This window comes from Podarcis pityusensis (genome assembly GCF_964106645.2).
Source record: "Podarcis pityusensis genome assembly, chromosome: 12".
Classification (NCBI taxonomy): Eukaryota; Metazoa; Chordata; class Lepidosauria; order Squamata; family Lacertidae; genus Podarcis; species Podarcis pityusensis.
Window position 1 is genome coordinate 56,848,391 of NC_138037.1, and position 20,525 is coordinate 56,868,915.

At 40.8% G+C, this 20,525-nt stretch overlaps 1 protein-coding gene across 2 annotated transcripts in view; it reads right to left on the reverse strand.

Moving 5' to 3' along the window:
- The window catches only part of EGFR (epidermal growth factor receptor), a 147,048-nt gene that overhangs the window by 45,659 nt on the left and 80,864 nt on the right, over positions 1 to 20,525 (reverse strand). For both annotated transcript variants that reach the window (XM_080975747.1, XM_080975746.1), the window contains exons 2-5: positions 7,046 to 7,197; positions 4,276 to 4,453; positions 3,351 to 3,512; positions 944 to 1,012 (exon numbers count right to left, since the gene is read on the reverse strand). In XM_080975747.1, the coding sequence (XP_080831873.1) occupies positions 944 to 1,012; positions 3,351 to 3,512; positions 4,276 to 4,453; positions 7,046 to 7,197 (561 nt within the window). The remainder of the gene's footprint in view (positions 1 to 943; positions 1,013 to 3,350; positions 3,513 to 4,275; positions 4,454 to 7,045; positions 7,198 to 20,525) is intronic.

The following is a 20,525-nucleotide window of genomic DNA, read 5'->3' on the forward strand; positions in this document are numbered from 1 at the left end:
GTCTTGAGGTTACCAATGCATGAATCACTTTAGCCAGATCATTCCTGTCAAAGAATGGCTGTAGGGTACCAGCTGTAAGTTACTCCTAGCTCCAGAGGCTACTTGAGTTTCGAGCAACAAAGATAGATTCAGGAGTACCCTCAAACTCTGACCCTGCTATTTGAGAGGGAGTTCAGCTGCATCCAGAACAGGCAAGTGGCTGATCTACAGTGCCTCAGTCTTTCCAGCGTTTGAGCTCAGTTTATTGGTCCTCATCCACTCCACCCAGACAATGGCCTAAATAATGCACTCTCTCTCCTGATGTTATAGAGAAGTAGAGCTGTGTTTCATCAGCATCTTGATGACACTTTGCCCCCAAACTCTGAATGACCACACCTAGCAGCTTCATGTAGACATTAAGCAGCCCGGGGAACAAGATAGTCCGCTGCAGTACACACCATAATGCAAAGGCCATGCAACAGTCTCTTGGTGCTATTCCCTGGACACAACCCTGTAAGTAGGAGCAGAACCACTGTGCAACAGTGTCCCCAATGCCCATCTTACAAAGCCAGTCTAGAAGGCTACCATGGCTAATTATACTAAAAGCTGCCAAGAAGAAAAGCTGCCAAAAAGAAACTAATCCCACAAAGTATGGGAAGGCAATTCATTGTACACAACTGGAGTTGCAAACAACGGTGGCATCAAGGGCTGCAAAAAATTAGGTGGAGGATTGCACCTGGTTCAGAGGGAGCCAGCATTACGTCTGCATCAGTCAGACCCAGTTGAGGTGGGTCTATACTATGTACCAGCTGCATGGAAGATAATGCAGTCAAGATTTAAAATAAGCATCATTTCAGATGATATAGAGCAGAATGGCAAAAAGAAACTCTTGCTAATGGAAATATTCCTCATTAAAACGTAAGTATATTTTAAAATTAAAAGAAAAATAAATGTTTATACTTACTTGTTTGGCAGTTCTCTAGTCCAGCAGCCCAGCAATGTGCTCTTGTACAATTGGGATGACACTGTTGGCCTAAGAAAGTGGGGAATATATATTAGAGAAAACATCAAGTGGACAAATTTTATTCCATGGGAATCTTTTTGTACTTTGGGATAGACTGAAATGTAGTTTAGGCAAGGTTGTGGCAAGCTTTAATAGCAAGTACAAGGAGCTTGGTGCAGAGAATTGGTTGGGAAAGCAGTGAAGGACCTTGAGGAAAAGTGTTATTTTGCTTAATGGGAGAGGTGAATACTTTGCCAGTAGAGTTTGGGACTAAGCTGTGAAAGATGCAGCGGTCAAGGCTTGAGATGGTCAGAGCAAAGATTATACCTAAGGGGGCTGGTAGGAATGGGCATTTGGCTTGAAGAACAACTTTAATGCAGGGAGCAACAGAAAATGGAGAATCAAAGATAAAGCCATTCATTCCCATATGTCTGAAGACATTAACAGGCTTTAGGATGCTGAAAACATAGCCTCAGAAATGGCCCCAAAGGATGGGTGTCGCTTAACCATCATCTAAGCAAAATATAAGAGGGACAGTTGGATACATGCATTCCTTCTGCTGAAGAGAAGAAATTGGTAAAAAGGTATTTTGAGCAATAATTAAAAAATGTAATTAATCAGTAGGCCACAATCACTTCCAACATGTTTATTCTATCTGCTGGATAATTTGTATCCTCACTTAAACTTGTCAAAGTTTACCAGAAGCTTAGTTCTGTTGTTTGAGCTCCGACTTTTAACTATACAGATGTGCAAGCATGAAGAAAGCAAAAGATATCTAAAAAGAACTGATTCCACAGTCCCTTTTCCGAGTGAACTATGAAAACATATATAAAAGAGGGTTTTTCAGCTGACTGGGAACTAGATTCTCTGTAGGTTTATGTAGCCATAGCATAGTAAATAAACCAACATCTGGATCTCCTGGGGTAGAAGACCTGTAAAGGAACAACTCTCTCCAGAATGATTTTTGTTGGGAAGGACATTTGCAGAATACACATAGCTGACCAGTTGGGCTAATTTTGGGTAAACTTACAATGTTTTTATTGGCAGTGGAATCCACATTTTAGAAGGCCTATTCTCAAGTTTGGGGGGGGGGGCACACATTGGATGGATGATTATCATTATTATCAGCCATGATTGGTGTTGTTACTTCACATACCTTTTCTCATCTACCTTTCTTTTTAGTTGCCTATGTTCTAGAGATCTTTTTTTATATTTGGTATTTATGTTGAACCATAGATGTATATACATACATGCAATTAGGACTACTGAAGATAACTTGGAAGTCAAAAGGTGGTTTTGATAAAGTTTTATCTAAAGGTGGTTTTAATAAGTTTCATAGAATCATAGAATCATAGAGTTGGAAGAGACCACAAGGGCCATCGAGTCCAACCCCCTGCCAAGCAGGAAACCCCATCAGAGCACTCCTGACATATGGTTGTCAAGCCTCTGCTTAAAGACCTCCAAAGAAGGAGACTTTTATTTATTATTTATTGAGTTACAGCATTGTTTAAAATTTATTTAGTATATGTTAATTACATATTTTTATTCACGTTTACTATATAAAATCATTTTCACTGATTCTTAGTCAAGTGTACATGACTCAAGATCTGATCCAAACTTGTTATTTCAACAACTGAGTTTTGTGCCTTGACCCTCAATCGAAATGTCTGTAACGATGTCAGAATGTGGGACAAGGCTCAAAATAATGGGACAGCACCCACTATGTATTAAATAGCAACTAGAAAGCTCACAGAGGGTTCCTACCACCAAAAGAGCACAAAGCAGGTCCCTAGTTATTATAATTGCTTGGAGTTTTCCTGTCATACATTTTTGGGAACTGTCAGCAAGGCAGCCCTTCATTTCATAGAATCATAGAATTGGAGAGTTGGAAGGGACCACGAGGGACATCTAGTCCAACCCCCTGCAAGGCAGGAGTCCTTTGCCCAACGCAGGGCTCAAACCCACAACCCTGAGAGTAAGACTCTCATGTTGATTTGTATTCAAGGCAAATACGACATGATATACACACACTGTAGTTTGAAACAAGGCAAATACCATTAGTAACTATGAATTTGTCATTTTATTTAAAAAGTGCCTTAGTATCACGCTGCTATTGTGGCAAACTCCTGCAGTTATTATATCTTCATTTTTAATTTGAGACTGCACTCGTTTAAGAAACAGATTCAACCATAGCTGTCAACATTTCCCTTTTTTAAAAGGGGAATGCCCTTATTCCAAATAGGATTCCTCGCAAGAAAAGGGAAAAGTTGACAGCTATGGATTCAACATCCAGTGGGCTGGCGCTACTTCAATAGGTTTGTATAATGTCAAGAATATATAAATATATGGTTTTTCAGTTTATACTTACATGTTTTATTGTCAGTTCTTGGCAATATTTCTGTTCTTTCAGTAGGATCAAACTGTACGAAACCTTTGCTGCTTGTTTTATCGACAATGTCATCCCAAAGAACATTATCCATGTTGCAAAGATAAGGATTATTGCTGAATTTTACTCCTCCATTTAGAATTTCTGCCAAAAGAAATTACGGCAAAGACATAAAAAATGATATGGTTTCCTTTTCAATCTAAATGGGGAAGAGGAGGAGGAGGAAATACGTGTGTGTGTGTGTGTGTGTGTGTGTGTGTGTGTAGACAGGTAGTGGTGAGTCTCCATGAGCCTACTGACAGTACTGCATTTGGGTCTGGAAAGCAGGTTCAGACCCCATTATTATTTTCATATCCCTGTGCGGCTAAGGCACTGGACTTTCCAGCCCATTTCCCCCATCTGTAAAATGGGAGTAATATGTGTTTCCTCTTAGGGGTCCTGGGAAGGTTTCATTGATTAGCAGTGAGAACACAGAGGTACTGTAGCACAGTTAGTAAAAGATGGATATGATTAAGAACTAGGTCACAGAGTGTCTTAAAATAAACTGGTTTTTCGGACAGAGTATTACTGTTTGTAATATGGGGACAATAATATTGGTTTCTCTTACAGAGCTGTTAAATGGTTGGCTGAGCTACTGCTGTGAGATGCTGAGGACTCTTATGTACTATATCAAAGCTGTTGTTGGGAAATGCATAATCCTTCAAAGATTCGCGCATCATGACAGGGATTCTCCTCATTTCATATCTCACCAACAAATTAACAGAAAGTTGAATTAATATACCAAGTGCCGAGTCAATTCCAAATTATTTAAATGACAGATTACAAACCCATGTTCTGCTAAAGATTGAAGCATTATTTGGGGGGGGGGTTAATTTTTGTTTGCCCCCTTCCATCCTGAATAACTCACCTGCTAAGCGTCTCATTGGCAGCTCCTCAAGCCCCCTGACATCGTTGTAATTTAGTAAAACTGCCAACGCAGCATTTTCATAAAGGGTGTTCCCTCGGATTATCTGGAGATTCTCCAAAGGAATACTTTTCACTGTGTTTATTGCTATAAGCACGTAACCAGCCACCTCTTGTATACTCTGGAGGATAGACAACAGGAAGGCAGATATTATTAGTCATTAATCTTGAGGTTTTTCCCATTACTCATTTTATGTTAGCTAATAATATTTAAGAAAACAAGCAAACGAGAAAGAAATTAAATTCTGTACAGGTGGTGATCATTTTGCATGGAGGTTCCATTCCTGATCCCTGCACACACTGATGGAGTGTGCATAAGCCCGCCCCCTTTTTTTTGGCCACTTCCAGGTCAGCAGTGACAAGCATGTGTGTGATTGCACGTCAATCGGACACACAAAAAATGGTCACTGCCTGTACTTATTTCAAATGATACATGGTTACTTCTGAAGACAAATTAAGAAAGGTGGTGTCTTCTAGCAGAAACAAAATTATTTCAAAACCTCTTCAGTAAATTGATGGAGGCACAATATCCCTAGTATGCTTTTTTTCCTGGTGGATGTGTTCTATGGCTGCAACATAGGGGCATTTTATTTTTTAGTAATAGACTACTAGCCAGCATACTGGCCCTATACTTGAGATAGGGCTTCTAAACACGTTTCTAGATTCTTACAGCACTTGATTCATAAAGATGCATTTATATAATATATTTTGGATGCCTCTTTCCACTTTTTATCATTCCATAGGTACTTGCCCCAGGTACTTCCACAGGTAGTTTCCACTGGAAAAGGCAGCAACCTTGGATTGGCACCTGGTGTCCAGATTTCCTGGTTTATGAGGTGTGGAATGAAGTGGCAGGAATTCATGCCTACATCTAAGATCTTGCTACCCCCCACCCCTGGATGCAATTGTCATCCAACTGGGGGAGAATGACTTGGGCCCTTGGAAGACCATAGACGTCACTTGGTATGTAATTGAGGACTTAGAAAGATTCTTGACATCGTTCCCTATCATAACCATTCTTTGGTCACACTGGTTGGAAAGGCAGTGTTGATGTGGTAGTCTCAACCCTGCTAGCTTCAATCGGGCCAGAAAGCAGGCCAATGTTGTGATCAGATGCAGGGTTGATCACTCTGGGGGTCGGGTGATCCATCAGCCTACCATCACATTCGATCAGGAGGATTAGCAGCAAACCGATAATAGCTCGATTGGCAGACAGGCATTGGGTAAGCTTAGATCTTTAATGGAGGGTAGGCTGCAGCCTCCACCCGCCCCTCCACGGGTAAGGGTATCCTGTTAAAAGGATCTGGGAGGAATAGCTCCTGTCCAATACCCAGACGGGGGCCAGGGCCATTCCACTCCACCAACGGAAACCACTTGGGGGATGGCCAGATTTGACGTAGGTCATAGGGCGTTCCCTGTCGGCTGGCTTCACCCTTAGAGACACTGCCAGCAGACAGGCTGGAGTGATATTCACAGTGGCTTACCTCAATGCCTATGGCCAAACCTAGACATCTGTAACCAATAAAGTTGTGGCCTTATTTGATCCCATAAAACAAACATACTGTGTACTGTATAGTTTTTAACCCTCAGAGAACGGGGTGGTCACGAAGCCTTGACACACAATGAATGACAGAACCAACAAAATGCTGACTGAAGTCAGTAAGCAATAAAGCAGTCACCAGAACAGGGATTAATGATTCTACAAACCCAGATATGGCCACAACTAATAAAAACATCTGGTCACAGCTAATCATTACAACACCTTGGCATATCACTAAAAGAAGAGCCCTAACTTTGTGGCTAAGTTATGCTAATATAGGCTCTTCTTGGGAAGAACACTCTGTGTACCAGAAGTGAAAGAAATCTTTCATCCATCTTATCCAAATTTATATCCGATTTTTCTTGCCACTCAGTGGTGAGTCAAGTAATCATAATAAACATGATATAAATACATATATGAAAACTTTGCATGCTTCAAGCTTTCAGAGGGTAGATCCAGAAAGTAATAGATTATAATAATTAAGGAGGAGTCAGCTTTACATGTTCCTTTTTAATGCAGTTTTTATCAGGGGGCTTTTACGCATCTTACAATTTGTAGCTTTATTTCATTTGTGTTTTGTGGGTTGTCTATAAAAGTATTTTGATGTTATTCAACAGTACAACTGAAGACTATAAAATGTCTTCTGTACTCACATAGCATTGTAAAGCAGATTACGGTTTAGTGCTAAATGCACGAGTTGGAACAAGCCAAATTATTCCAGGGGAGCTTATTTTGCCAACAGCAAATAGAAAACATACGTGTATGTACACATCAGCCCAGGAGTTTCTAGGCCTTCTGTGTAAAGTATTAGTTTGTTTGAAGTACAACAATTCCCAATAGCTGGAATCCTTGGCACGCGCAGCAAAAATGTGTGTGTTTGGGGCTCACTCCTAGAAAGACCCTCCAACCTGCCTTTGCTCTATTACTCAGAGACTCCAGCTGCTTATTCCAAAAGCAAGAGAGTGGTGTGAACAAGCAGTTCGTATGACAACAGGATGTGGCAGGATGATATTTTAGGAGGAGGAATTTGGTCTTTGACAAAGTGCCTCCTCAAAAAAAGCAAACCAAACCTAGTTGCTGACTAAGGTGGACGTTGCTGCTTCCTTAGGTTACAACATGCATTCATTTTTCTCAACTTCATCTGAACCAGAGAAATACGACTCATTGCACTTACCCTCAAGAAAGTAAGGTTATAGGTGTGATTCACGTGTGTGATTTCTAGATTGCCAAGCACCACCTCGCAGCCTTCATACATTCTCTTCAGACTATTGTAGTGCTCATCCACACTTGAAAGCTGTGTCAGCTTGTTGCTGGTTCCTTGGCAAACTGTAGAGGAGAGAAGAAGAAAGAAGTCAGGACTTACTGCCAGCAGAATGGCAGAGCCACCCAGAGTGGCTGGGGAAACCCAGCCGGGTGGGTGGGGTATAAACATATTATTATTATTATTATTATTATTATTATTATTACATGCAGAGTTTATGACTGCTGCCTTAGAAATCATTTGAGTATCCAACAACGTGACAATACAATACCACGCTTTGTGGTTTTGTGCATTCTAATAGTAGAAAGCATGCTTCCTTAAAGTAAAATTGTTAGTATTTTTGTAGTTGGGGAACTTTATCTGGTTCTCCTACTGAAGATGTGTAAATTATTGCCTACGTGACACAAGAAGAGCCCTGAAGCTGCTGGATCAGACCAAAGGCCCACCAACTTCTACGCTCTTGTTTTCACAGTGGCCAACCACTTGAGATAAACAGAATGGATTTGGGGGCATTTACAAACTGAAGCACCAACCTGAAGAAAAACGCCCAGTTGTAATGAAGTGGGATAACACATTTTAGTCAACTGTACTGTATCTAGCTGCCTTTGCTTAAAATATTTTAAAGCTTGTTTTCTATGGAACAGTATTCAAATGACTTACAAATCATACCCTAAAGCAATAAAAAGCAGCAGCAAAACAATATAATCATTTACATATTAAACGGGAGTGAAGTAATGAAACGAATATATAGGATCAATAGCAGTATCAATATAGCAACAAGGAAAGTAAAACCAGAAAGCCCACCAAAAGTCTTTACTGCTTTGTGTTTCAATCTTCAACATAAACTTCAAGGTGCCCAATGTGTAAGGTTTATTGCACTGACATGGTTTTGGCTGGGAACCCAAATTTATTCCAAGAGATCTAATTACTCATTTTCAGTGTAGAATGACTAATAGCTCTACACGTTAACAATTAAGGTTATTATGGGTAAGGGGGGGGATTAGTGTGTCTCTCACATTCTATTATTACCTATACGGCAAAGGCAGAACGCCACACACAGAGAGCTATTTTAAACTTATTTAAGAAGAATAGCACTTAAGTTCATCTATGGGAAATGCAAATTGTAATTTTGTATATCACCTGCTTAACTCATCAAAGCACTTACTTTGCCAGGGGTGGGGGACTCAATTCTCCAATCAGGTAGAAGGCTATTTTAATATATCTAAAATTAAAACAGTGCTCCACTTCATGTCAACCACAATGGTGGAAATAGACCTGTGTATAATCACTGCCAGGTGCCCAGTGGTGCAAAGTCTATTTTTTCTTTACTTGGGAAGGGGCACATTATCTGCAATATTGCTGGCAAGAAGTCAGCCATGGCAGACAGAGACCCCATTTGCTTGCCTCAGCAGCCAGTCACCCAGACCAATTGAATGCAGAGCATCTAAGTGCCTTCTGGCAGACCTGGCTGGCTAGGATCACTTCTGTATCAACCAACAGGTTTAGAGACCCACAGAGTGGTGGGTCATTGCCTGACACAAAGGTCCTGTTTCAAGCTCTTGATGCACATGTAACCAACTGCAGAGAAAGAGACCATGATCTAACAATGCATCAGAGGGGATTGTCTGAGTGGCTGATGGGGAGAGTTAAACACGTTTTGGTGGTGGCCAACTTAACTTTAAAAGGGACTAGATAAAATTCACAAAGTTTAAAGGTGTCAATGGCTATTATTCATGATGGCTATATGCTGCCTCAAGGAGCAGAGGCATCATGCTGGGAGAAAGCTATTGCCCTCATATCACCCTTATGGGCTTGCCATTGTGGGAACAGGATGCTAGACTAGTGGCTTCGTGTTCCAGTCTGCAAGATCTCTGGTGTGCAGCTCTCCCACTAGCGGGAGAGACTCAGGCAGGCGGAGGAGGGCTTCCCGAGGGTGGAATGCTCCCTGTAACTCCCGAGGGTATTCAGAAGGCTGGGGTACCCGTGGACGTCCTGGAGAACTCCTCTGCCAAGTGTCAGGTGGAAGGGGAAGGGGATGCTGGGCCTCAAACTCTTTGACGAGATAAGGCAGTCTCCATGTCCATCTCCTATAATGGCCAGGCACCTTTACAATTCAGAATATTGGATTAAAACCAGAAGGAGTGGTCCATTCAAGATGTTACTAACAAGATGCCATTTTAATTCAACTATCAAATGGAAGGAATAAGGTCTGATTTACAATTCCTGCCATAGCAGAGAATGGATAAAAGAGAGGTAGTGTTATTCTTATTTTTTACTACTACTATATATGAGGGTTAAAATCTACCTTCTCTGGCTTAAAAAAACACACACTTTAATTAAGGTACATTAAAAGAGATTTATGAGGCTGGATGTTTGTGAGCTAAAACTGGGTGTGTGAAGATTTGAGCTACTTTGGTAATTGCTTTGAGACGGTGAAGAAGGGGGTTGGTGTTGGAGTTGTGGGGAGAAGAACAGCCCACCTCTAATTGACTTCATGGGACTTTGAAAGACTATAACATCTAAAGATGCAATGTAAATGACGATGTTATAAATACCTAAAGGTGCAGATTACAATTTTCAATGCTGTTGGAGGATTATCAGGTCTGTTGAGAGCAGGAGGAGCTCTCAGGAAAAACTGCAAATGGTCTAGTGGGGAAATCTCCGACTGTGATTCGGATTGTAAGGAGGAGAGGAAGAGAGTGTAATAGCTATCTAAGGAAATATGATCTCCTCCTTTGTGAAGTGGAGTCACATGTGTGACCTTGAGATTCCTGAGGCTCTGGCTGGCAGCAGATCTTCTGAGACAAGTTGGAGAAGGCGTGTTTATGGCAAAAATCAAAACATGGACAGTTATTGAAAGCGGCATGTGAATGGAAGGAGTTTGACAAAGTGGACTGGATGATTAATAATTAAATTTGATATAATCATGGATTGAAAGCAATATGCATGCACACATAAAGAAAATATGTTTAACTAATATACATGCAGGAATTGAAAAATGGATAGTTGGTGAATAAAGTAATAAAAATTAATAATAAAAAATAATAATAAAAATTAAAAACCATTGTAAAAATAAGAGAATTATTGGGAATGTGGAGTTTTAAAGAGAGAATGGGATTCTGAAGCAGCCATAAGATGAATTTATGGACACATCAAAGAATGGACATGGGAGCCAGTTTTATGGGGGAAATGGTTTAAATTGTATTAATTTGGTATAATTCGTTAAAAATTGAAAATCAGTAAAAAGATTGTGTGTGGTTTTTTTAAAAAAGGATGCTGGACTAGAACAGGACTTTGGTCTGATCCAGCAAAGCATTTTTTTACACATTTTAAAGGAATGTTGCTAATAGCAAAACTAATAAAATGTGTTTCTTCTCTGAAGTGAAGGCTTGGTGTAGTAGTTATTTATCAACTCTTACCACATTTTCAACATTCAGAACTCTTTTCAATCTTTAACTAAGGTGAGAATACAGTGTTGATTCTTTCAAATGAATTTTCACACGTAACCTTTAATTGACTAGGGCAAAAGTAACAAAATGTTTTTGATGTTTCATTTTGTGTGATCACTTTCACATACAAGGTCACAAAGATGTTTTTGACGTTGGCGCACAGCACAAGAATGATCAGTCGGATTAAAAGAACTACTACAGCATAAACAATTCCTTTAGGATTTGGACCTCCCCACAGACAGGATTAAGGATATAGGCTGTTGGAGATCTAATGCCAACAGAAGATACATCTGGAAGAAAACCTCAATAACCACACCCTGTCGCTCTTTCATTTTCAGGCACCCCTGCGATCAATATCTGGTTAGTGGGACACAGCATAGCCCATTGGTCCGGCATGTTTGCCATCGCTACTGGCAGGGGAAACAGCCTGGGGCTCCCAAAGAAGGTTGATGTGATATGACATGAATTCATGCCCATTGTGATGGCCAGAGCCGCACTGCATGGGCCCCCTGATGCATTGGTTGTTCAGCTGGAACTTCAAAGAGGACTTTGACAAGCTTGCTGCCCTATACCCAGACTTAACCTTATTCTGGTCCCAGGTTTTGGAGAGGCATTGTTGGTGTGACTGTCCATACCTGGTAGCAATCAATAGTGCTAGAAAGCTAACCGTGCAGTCGCACAGAAGATGCAGCATTTGAATGGCCATGTGATACGACACCCTGCCACCACTTTCAACCAGGAGGCTTTGTTCCAATGGCATTCATCTCTCTGATGTTGGAAATAATACCCAGGTGAATGATACTGGAGATGGCATCAGAGATTGGCTGCAGGCATGAGGGTGTTGGCAGCAAGCCATTTGGGCTTGAGTGGTGGTTAGGCATTGGGTAAGCCTTTGTTTAATGGTGGGGAGGTTGTAGCCTCCGCCTGCCCCTCCTCAATAAGGGCATCCTGTTAAAGGGATGTGGGGTGTGTGGGTGTGGATCCTGTCCGATGCCTGGATGTGGGCTAGGGCCATGCCACAACCCCAACAGGGACCCCTCATCTGATGTAAGTCACAGGGCTCCTCCTACTGGTGGTTTACCCTTAGCTGGACTCCCTGCAGACAGGCGGGAGTTGAGATATAGTCTGGCTTCACCCAATGTGAAAAGTACATGTGAAAAGGATCTAGGAGTCTTGGTTGACCACAAACTTGACATGAGCCAACAGTGTGACGCGGCAGCTAAAAAAGCCAATGCAATTCTGGGCTGCATCAATAGGAGTATAGCATCTAGATCAAGGGAAGTAATAGTGCCACTGTATTCTGCTCTGGTCAGACCTCACCTGGAGTACTGTGTCCAGTTCTGGGCACCACAGTTCAAGAAGGACACTGACAAACTGGAACGTGTCCAGAGGAGGGCAACCAAAATGGTCAAAGGCCTGGAAACGATGCCTTATGAGGAACGGCTAAGGGAGCTGGGCATGTTTAGCCTGGAGAAGAGGAGGTTAAGGGGTGATATGATAGCCATGTTCAAATATATAAAAGGATGTCACATAGAGGAGGGAGAAAGGTTGTTTTCTGCTGCTCCAGAGAAGCGGACACGGAGCAATGGATCCAAACTACAAGAAAGAAGATTCCACCTAAACATTAGGAAGAACTTCCTGACAGTAAGAGCTGTTTGACAGTGGAATTTGCTGCCAAGGAGTGTGGTGGAGTCTCCTTCTTTGGAGGTCTTTAAGCAGAGGCTTGACAACCACATGTCAGGAGTGCTCGGATGGTGTTTCCTGCTTGGCAGGGGGTTGGACTCGATGGCCCTTGTGGTCTCTTCCAACTCTATGATTCTATGAATGCCGAAGCCAAACTGCTCACATCTGTAACTGATAAAGTTGTGGCCTATTTTATCCCATAAACCTTAAAATTTGACTCTGTGTGTCAAAGGGAACTGCAGGGCCTGGGGGCTTGACACGCGATTGAGCTGGTAACACAAGAATGACGATGAACCTGTGATTCATTTCCTTTTTATTCAGAATTGAGGTGTTCTGTACATTACAATTTCCTGTTCAAACATCACCTAAGCACACTCTTGTGCAAAGTTATGGGAGGCTCTCAATTCAAAATGCAAACACAGCAGGACATCAAACCACCCATATCTGCGTCAGAGCTTGCTCTGTGAGCAACATGTAGAGGCATAATCTTCCTTCTGGGTTTACTATCTCAAACTATTCAGAACTCTACTCATCTTGGTCCCGAGCCTCTGCTTTCTTTTCCGTCACTCTTTGGCTAATAATTAATCACAGCTAACCTGACAGACTTAATATTATATTTATAAGCAAAAACAGTGTTTACCAAGCCAAATGCAAACATTGGCTTGGCAAAAGTAGGGAGAAGTGGAAGAGGAAGTGTATTTTCTATGGTCAGTGATTTGCTATTCACATTTAATAACAAGTTTCATAAAGCTAAATGAAAAAGAACACAGCTTGTGTTCTTCTATAAGCAGCAAAATCCCTAAAGTGCCTTCATCCTTGTACATCTATAAAGTTCAATCTCCAGCCTCTCCCATCCCTAAGAAGCAGATAACATACTGAAAACAAAACCCCTCCACACAAGATACCTAAAAACCTATGTCAGTGCCAGCTTATTCCTTGCCGTGTAGAGCCATAGTTTTATGTTTCTTCCAGAAGACCGTGAGTACAGTTCAAATAAGATTGTCATGGAGCAAACCAACAGACACCAAAAACTGCTTGCATGTGAATCACAATTTGTAAGCAGTGAACCATGAGGTTTGCAATTATTGCCTGGAACATGTCTATGACAATAACAGCTGCTCTTTCACTTGAATTTGACTTTGGCAAGCCTTCACTGGGAATAGAATTCCTCAGCTGAGGAGGCTGGTATTTTCTATTGTTATTCATACAGGGGCTTGTAGGCTAATTTTCTCTCGTGTGTACAACTTTCATTTTGTCTCCACAGCCAGGGTGGATCATGGCTTCCTCTAGAAGTTTAGGTTTCATGTATGGATCCAGCAGCTAATGGTAGCAACTGGGAAATGTCAAGTGCTACTTCAAACACTGTAGGTGAGAACTCACAGAAAACTGTCTCTTCTGAGAGGAGGAAGAATCTTTTGAAACTGCACTGATTGTACAAGTTAAGCATTTGCATGAACTGTTATTTGTCCAGAAAAGCTTCGTTGGACAACACCTGCCTGCTTCAGATCATGTTATAATATAAAAACATACAGAAGATTCCTCCTCCCTTCCTCCTAACGGAACAAATCATTTGAACAGAATGGATACATGGTCCTTGTATTTTCCACTACACCGATTGTTGGGGAAAGAGTTATGACTTCGAAGTACAGTCCATCACTTCACAGACTCAAAAAGCACGAACATGTCCCCTCAAGTTTTACTGTGGTTTGCAGATTATCTGCACACATGGCAAGGAGAATGATGAGTCATCTTTGAAAGAGAATCCGTTTGAAAAGTGGTCTGCAAGCACCTGGGCTCTTGGTTTTATAGTGGGACAAGACTGTAATGTTGTAAGTTGTCTTCAGCAAGGTTTTAACTATGGAAAGGCGGCATACAAAAATGATGATGATGATGATGATGATGATGATGGATAGTTTAATCCTGAGGCATAGCAGCTTTCTCCCTCTCCCTTTGTCCTTATCAGTTATAGCAATAGCTCCTGTACACATTTCATTCTTTCTCTCATGGTTCACTTGCAAATGCAACTTTCTCACACACATTTCAACTTTTAATTTTAGTATTTCTATATCCACCCCCCCACACCATATACACATCCCCATTGCAGTACTGTTGTTTATATTTGGGCTAGCCCTTGACAGATAAGGCTTATGTATGCTATGATATAATAATCAGAGGCAAAAATAAAGAGTCTGTAAGAAAATATTTTTTATAAACCCATCAGGTTTTCTTCTGCCTCTCTGTATCACAACATCATTGCACAGTGAGAAAATTGCACCTAAGCAAAGCATGCTTACACCTGAAACAACAGTAGTTTTAAATTGTCTTTAGTCCAAAAAGGTCATGACTTGCTTGCAAAAAACAACACACTTCAAATATTAAAAGATGCTGCTTTATTCAAGCTGTGCAACCTTCTGTTTTGCTTCCTTATATGCTGTCTCTGGGTCATTTCCTTATTAGCACTCCTTCAATAGGAGCTGCAGCTATCAAACCCCTTTGATTTTATGCCAGAAATATTATTGTCTCCCTTCCAGCTTTGATGGAGATTAAAAGGCAGAGTATTCCATAGCTCACAGAGAGAACTGTTATTTTGAATTGTGCATGCATTTTTACAAGCTGAACTTATTATCCAAACCTAATAAATCATTTCTCTCCTTTGGGGATGAACCTTGACTTCTTTGCAATGGGACTTACACGCAAAGAAACTAGAAATTCTAGTTTCTAGACATCCTTCCTCTCCTTCACAGCCTAACCAAAGAGTAAACATTGCTGAAGGGTTTTTATACATTTCTGCTACTCTAACTACAATCGGATCAATTACAAAATTAAACTTTTTATTCATTTAAAAGCACCTGAAATGTTATGATTGGTTTACTAATACAGCTTGCTCCAGATCAAACGCAGAACAAGCCACAGCACAGCAAAAGAACACATTGCACAGCATTGCCACCAGCAATTTGGAGAAGGGATGGGGCATTGTCCACATTATTACAAGCACACAAGAAGGTACTTCTTTCAATCTACAAGGTGCCAGAGACTATGCCAATGTAGAACCAGGGCTAGCATAATAGGTGGGGCGAGCAGTCCTGGTTTTCTTCCAGAGTTGTCAGTAAACAGTCTCAGTTGATAACTGTAGGGTGACAGTTCAAATGAAATTCCAAATCACAGCCTATATAGTTCATATTTAAGGGACGTGGTTGGCGCTGTGGGTAAAACCTCAGTGCCTAGGACTTGCCGATCGTATGGTCGGCGGTTCGAATCCCCGCGGCGGGGTGAGCTCCCGTCGTTCGGTCCCAGCTCCTGCCCACCTAGCAGTTCGAAAGCACTCTTAAATGCAAGTAGATAAATAGGGACCGCTTTATAGTGGGAAGGTAAACGGCGTTTCCGTGTGCTGCGCTGGTGCTGGCTCGCCAGCTGCAGCTTCGTCACGCTGGCCACGTGACCTGGAAGTGTTTTCGGACGGCGCCAGCTCACGGCCTCTAGAGCGAGATGAGCACGCAACCCTAGAGTCGGACACGACTGGCCCGTATGGGCAGGGGTACCTTTACCTTTACCTATAGTTCATATTTAATGGTAAACCATGTTTGCTATTAAATTAAGGATGAAATAAAGCAATTTTCATTTATTTCCTCCCATCCTCTGAGTCCTGGAATGCATTCTGCTGAGCTCTGGCGAATAGTTTTGGTATAGTCTGCAGTTTTATTAGTGTTTGTTTGAGACACATACCGGTAACTAACGGCAGTTACTGGTAGGTGGCCGTGTTGGTCTGCTGTAGTCGAAACAAAATAAAAAAAAATCTTTCCAGTAGCACCTTAGAGACCAACTAAGTTTGTTATTGGTATGAGCTTTCATGAAGAAGTGTGCATGCACACGAAAGCTCATACGAAGAACAAACATAGTTGGTCTCTAAAGTGCTACTGGAAGGAATAACTAATGGCAGTTCTGAAAAAAATAGATAACATTTAAAAAATGACCCTAATATTTTATTTATGCATGCAACCACTGCCACAAAAATGATATTTGCCCAAAAATGTAAAGAAGAAGAAAAAGTCCTGGTGAAAGAAGAATGGTTAGAGAAATTAATCCACTATGCAGAAATGGCGAAACTTACTGGAAGAATAAGAAATCAAGACAACAGACTTTTTATCAAGGAATGGAAATCATTTACTGAATATTTACAAATTGTAAACAAATCAAGACATTAGCAGGATTATTGCAGTTTTTAAAACATATATGAAATAGATGAGTAAAAAAATAAATAGAGTTAACTGGGATATGCAGAAGGGGGGAAGAGGGTAAATTCATTGAACCGCTGAAAGAGGGGGAGGGAAGTCGAAGTTTGATATGTGAGAATTTTTTAATTTCTTTATTGAAATGTTTATTTGTTATAACTGAAAATTATAAATGAACATATTTTAAAAAACAACCCCCACCCTATGCTTTCCTTGCAGTATTAAAGGTGATGAGGCATTTTCCACTCTCCCAATGCAGTTAGGAGATAATGGGCAAGTAGTTTGCCTACTACTATACCACCTGGTTTTGTTTTCTCCTTATCACATTTTAAAAAGTTTATTAATCACCTTTACACTATTCAAAGCACCCAAGGAGACTGTTTGTTTGTTTGTTTGTTTGTTTGTTTGTTTGTATGCTGCACATGAGTGGGTGGCCCCAGCCACTCTGGGCAGCACAAAGCCTAAGAACATACTTGTATAATGAAAACGAAGAGGAACACTTGGATGAAGCAAATGACATTTTCTTTCTCTGCATACTTGCCAACTTCAGTTATTATTTCTGCCACTAATCCCTTAATGAAAAACACAGAAGGCAAAAAACAAAACAAAACACAAAACAAAACAAAACTAATAATAACATTACCAGATAAACCTGCAATGAGCAAACAAATATTCAGAGAAGTCACTGCCCTAATGTTGAGGAGATAGGCTATATTTTATTCTTAATCTACCTAAAGACCCTAACTTCCTAGAAAAGATACAGATTATGAATCATTATATGACTGATTACAATTGGGCAAGCAACATTATAGTATTTCAAAAAGTGCAGTGCAAATGTGAAAATGCATACAGAGAGAGAGACGGATCACTCTACAGGTTTTTGTTGAAAAAATGCACCACTGAATAAGAATTTCGAAATGGTGCCTAGAAATATCTGTAGAAAGGATTCCATATATGAAAATAAATATGAGATATACTGAAGCTAAAATAATAGTATAACTAGTTCTGAGTGCCCAGGAGGACTTTGACTTGTTTTTCTCAGAAGGCTAGACTCACACACACTCCGTACCACACTGCAAACTGATTTTGAAACTGAGGGGACTTTCAAAAGCTACAAGGCATCACCAGGTGGTGAAAGTTCAACTGGGCATGCCAAAACCACTGAACACACTTAAAGTAGGTTTTTCAACTATGACTATCAATTTGACCTTGCATTCTGATGAGATGGCTACTGACCTGCTCTAATGGGTTACGAGTTAAATATACAGAAAATTTAAAGTAACATAAATTGTCAAACCCAAAGAACAGAAGACAGGGTTTGTGGATTGGTAAACAGAAACCTTCCTTTCTGTGACAGTTTTCACTACAAAGAGGTAAAGAAACTGCCTATTGTATTTAATGTGCCCCATACGGTGTTTCCGTGCGCTGCTCTGGTTCGCCAGAAGTGGCTTAGCCATGCTGGCCACATGACCCGGAAGCTGTACTTCGGCTCCCTCGGCCAATAAAGCGAGATGAGCGCCGCAACCCCAGAGTCGGCCACGACTGGACCTAATGGTCAGGGGTCCCTTTACTTTTATCTTTATCGTCATTAGATAGTTCTCCATGCTGTGAAATGAAGGTCTATTACAAAAGCATCACACTTTAAAATGAGGTCACTGATTAAAGTGATGGCTCAAAGGACTTGCACAGTCACACTCTGTGGCCAGAGGAGGCGCAGCTGAGTTTCCTCAAGATTCTGATCTCAAGATTCTGTCCACAGAAAGTTCTTGAAGTGTTGAGGTCTGATTTATAGTTATAAAATCCGGGTGTTATTTATTTGGAAGTAGGCTAAAGTGTGTACTGTGTGAGATTCACTGCTTGGGAGACCTGCTGTTTCATGTAATGAAGATACTGTATAGGAAACAGGAAAGTGATAACTTTCTTTGACTTTCTGATTTTGGACTAGTTACAAAATGCATACAAGTATACAGAGTTTTGTGGTGATGGGACATAGACAAAAAATTGCAGCTCATGGTTCCTCCTGAATTTGAAGTGGGAAGGCCTTTTTGCAGTGCCCACTAGTACTGGTCCTCCCTTCAGGCCATGAGGTTCCAGTTTAAATTCTAGAGTCTCTAGCAAAGAACTGGGAACTGGTTCAGAGCTCATGTTATTATACATAAGCTTAAAAGCCGATATCTCAGCAGGCTGTATATAAGATATCTTGGGTCGTCAATACACGAAAAATAATCCACCAGCAGTTCACTGGAGTGAGTAGTAGGCAGATTGATTTTTTTCATTTAAAAGGTTAATCAGTGATCTTTAACTACATGGCTCCTTGAGCAGTGTGTACCTACGGTCACTAACAGTCACAGTGCTCTCTTCTGTCCTATGCCTCTATATCACACCCTTTTCAAACTATTGCCAAAGAAACTGCTTCAAAGCTTGTGTATTCATTAACTTTGATGAGAAAAAAAGTTATTAAGTCAGGTGGTATTTTATTAGCTCATCAAGTTATTTTCCAGCTATAAGAGCGCTCTAACCAGAGTGTACTTCACACAGGTATGAACAAACCTTGTTCTAGTAATATCAACTAAAGCTATCTGCACAGTGCTCAGAATGCCCCCAACACGTATCAGAGTGCAGACTGAAAGCTTTGCACATATACTTAGGGTTTACTCTATTTCCCAACTCTCCCCCACAAGTTGCTATGCTGTTGCTATAAATCAAAAGACCAAGCATTTACCTACCATCAGTACTGATAACGGGGGATGTATAAGCTATGCTGCCTTTTTTTAAAAGTGCTTAAGAAATCCAAAAACTGCACTAAGAAAAGCTGAATCCTGCGCCTTGTAAGCTGGCTGTGTTTGCCTGTCACAATAAGCTGCAGACAATAGCTAGCAATGCATGAGTAAATTAAGCCCAGTTTGCTTCTCCCAGCTTCTCCCCACTAGTGTGTGGAAGAAACAAACCACCAAATCTGGATGAACACTATGCTAGAACTCACTGTGACATGCCAAATACACTTTCTTACTTAGCCAACAAACAAGATACTAGTTACAGATGGGTAGCCGTGTTGGTCTGCCATAGTCAAAACAAAAAAATTCCTTCCAGTAGCACCTTTAAGACCAACTAAGTTAGTTCTTGGTATGAGCTTTCGTGTGCAAGCACACTTCTTCAGATACACTGAAACAGAAGGATCTGGCAACTTCTGTTTCAGTGTATCTGAAGAAGTGTGCTTGCACACGAAAGCTCATACCAAGAACTAACTTAGTTGGTCTTAAAGGTGCTACTGGAAGGATTTTTTTTATTTAAACAAGATACTGTAGTGGATAACATTATAACAATGTCTACAGAACTCAGAATTGCACTGCTCCTCCTTCAGTTAAGGTACACAGACAAACAGTTTCAACAATAAATGAGGCTTATCTTCTTTTGCAGGTTACTAGCCAGATTCTAGAAGAGTAATAGACTTAAAGTGAAAGGCATTTCATCAAAACTGTGCATAATAAGGATATCTTAGGCAGCCTAGCACAATAAAAAAGGTGGCACACACACACAAATCCTTCTGCCATCCCTTTGGTGGCAGGGATCCAGAATGTCCTTTTATCCTATTGCCAGTTCCACTAACTAGCTTCAGCAGACCAAAGTCATTAATTACTACAATGAGCAAATCATTCCAGAATTCCTTAGCTAATTAATACTTTACCCTGATGAGCTTGAGGGCGAAGAGAGACAGAAGGTTTTGCAGCTGTGACAGCTTTTGCAGGGTTGTAGCATTTCATTGCAGATGGGAGATTGCAAGTTTGAATACTGCTGTCTCATACACAGAAAAAATATGCACATAAAACAAAAGCTCGACAGGGTGATGAGGAAGCTAGCGTATCATTTTCCCAACATGCTACTTTCCTATGTGCAAAGTTCTTATTTTTAAATAAGGACACATTTGCAACCTGAAGTGGTACTCTCTAAGAAGAGCTATACCACATGACTCTTCTGACTGTGTACCCTGGTTCTAGTTTTGTTAGCTCACTTGTACCAAATTCTGTTACCATA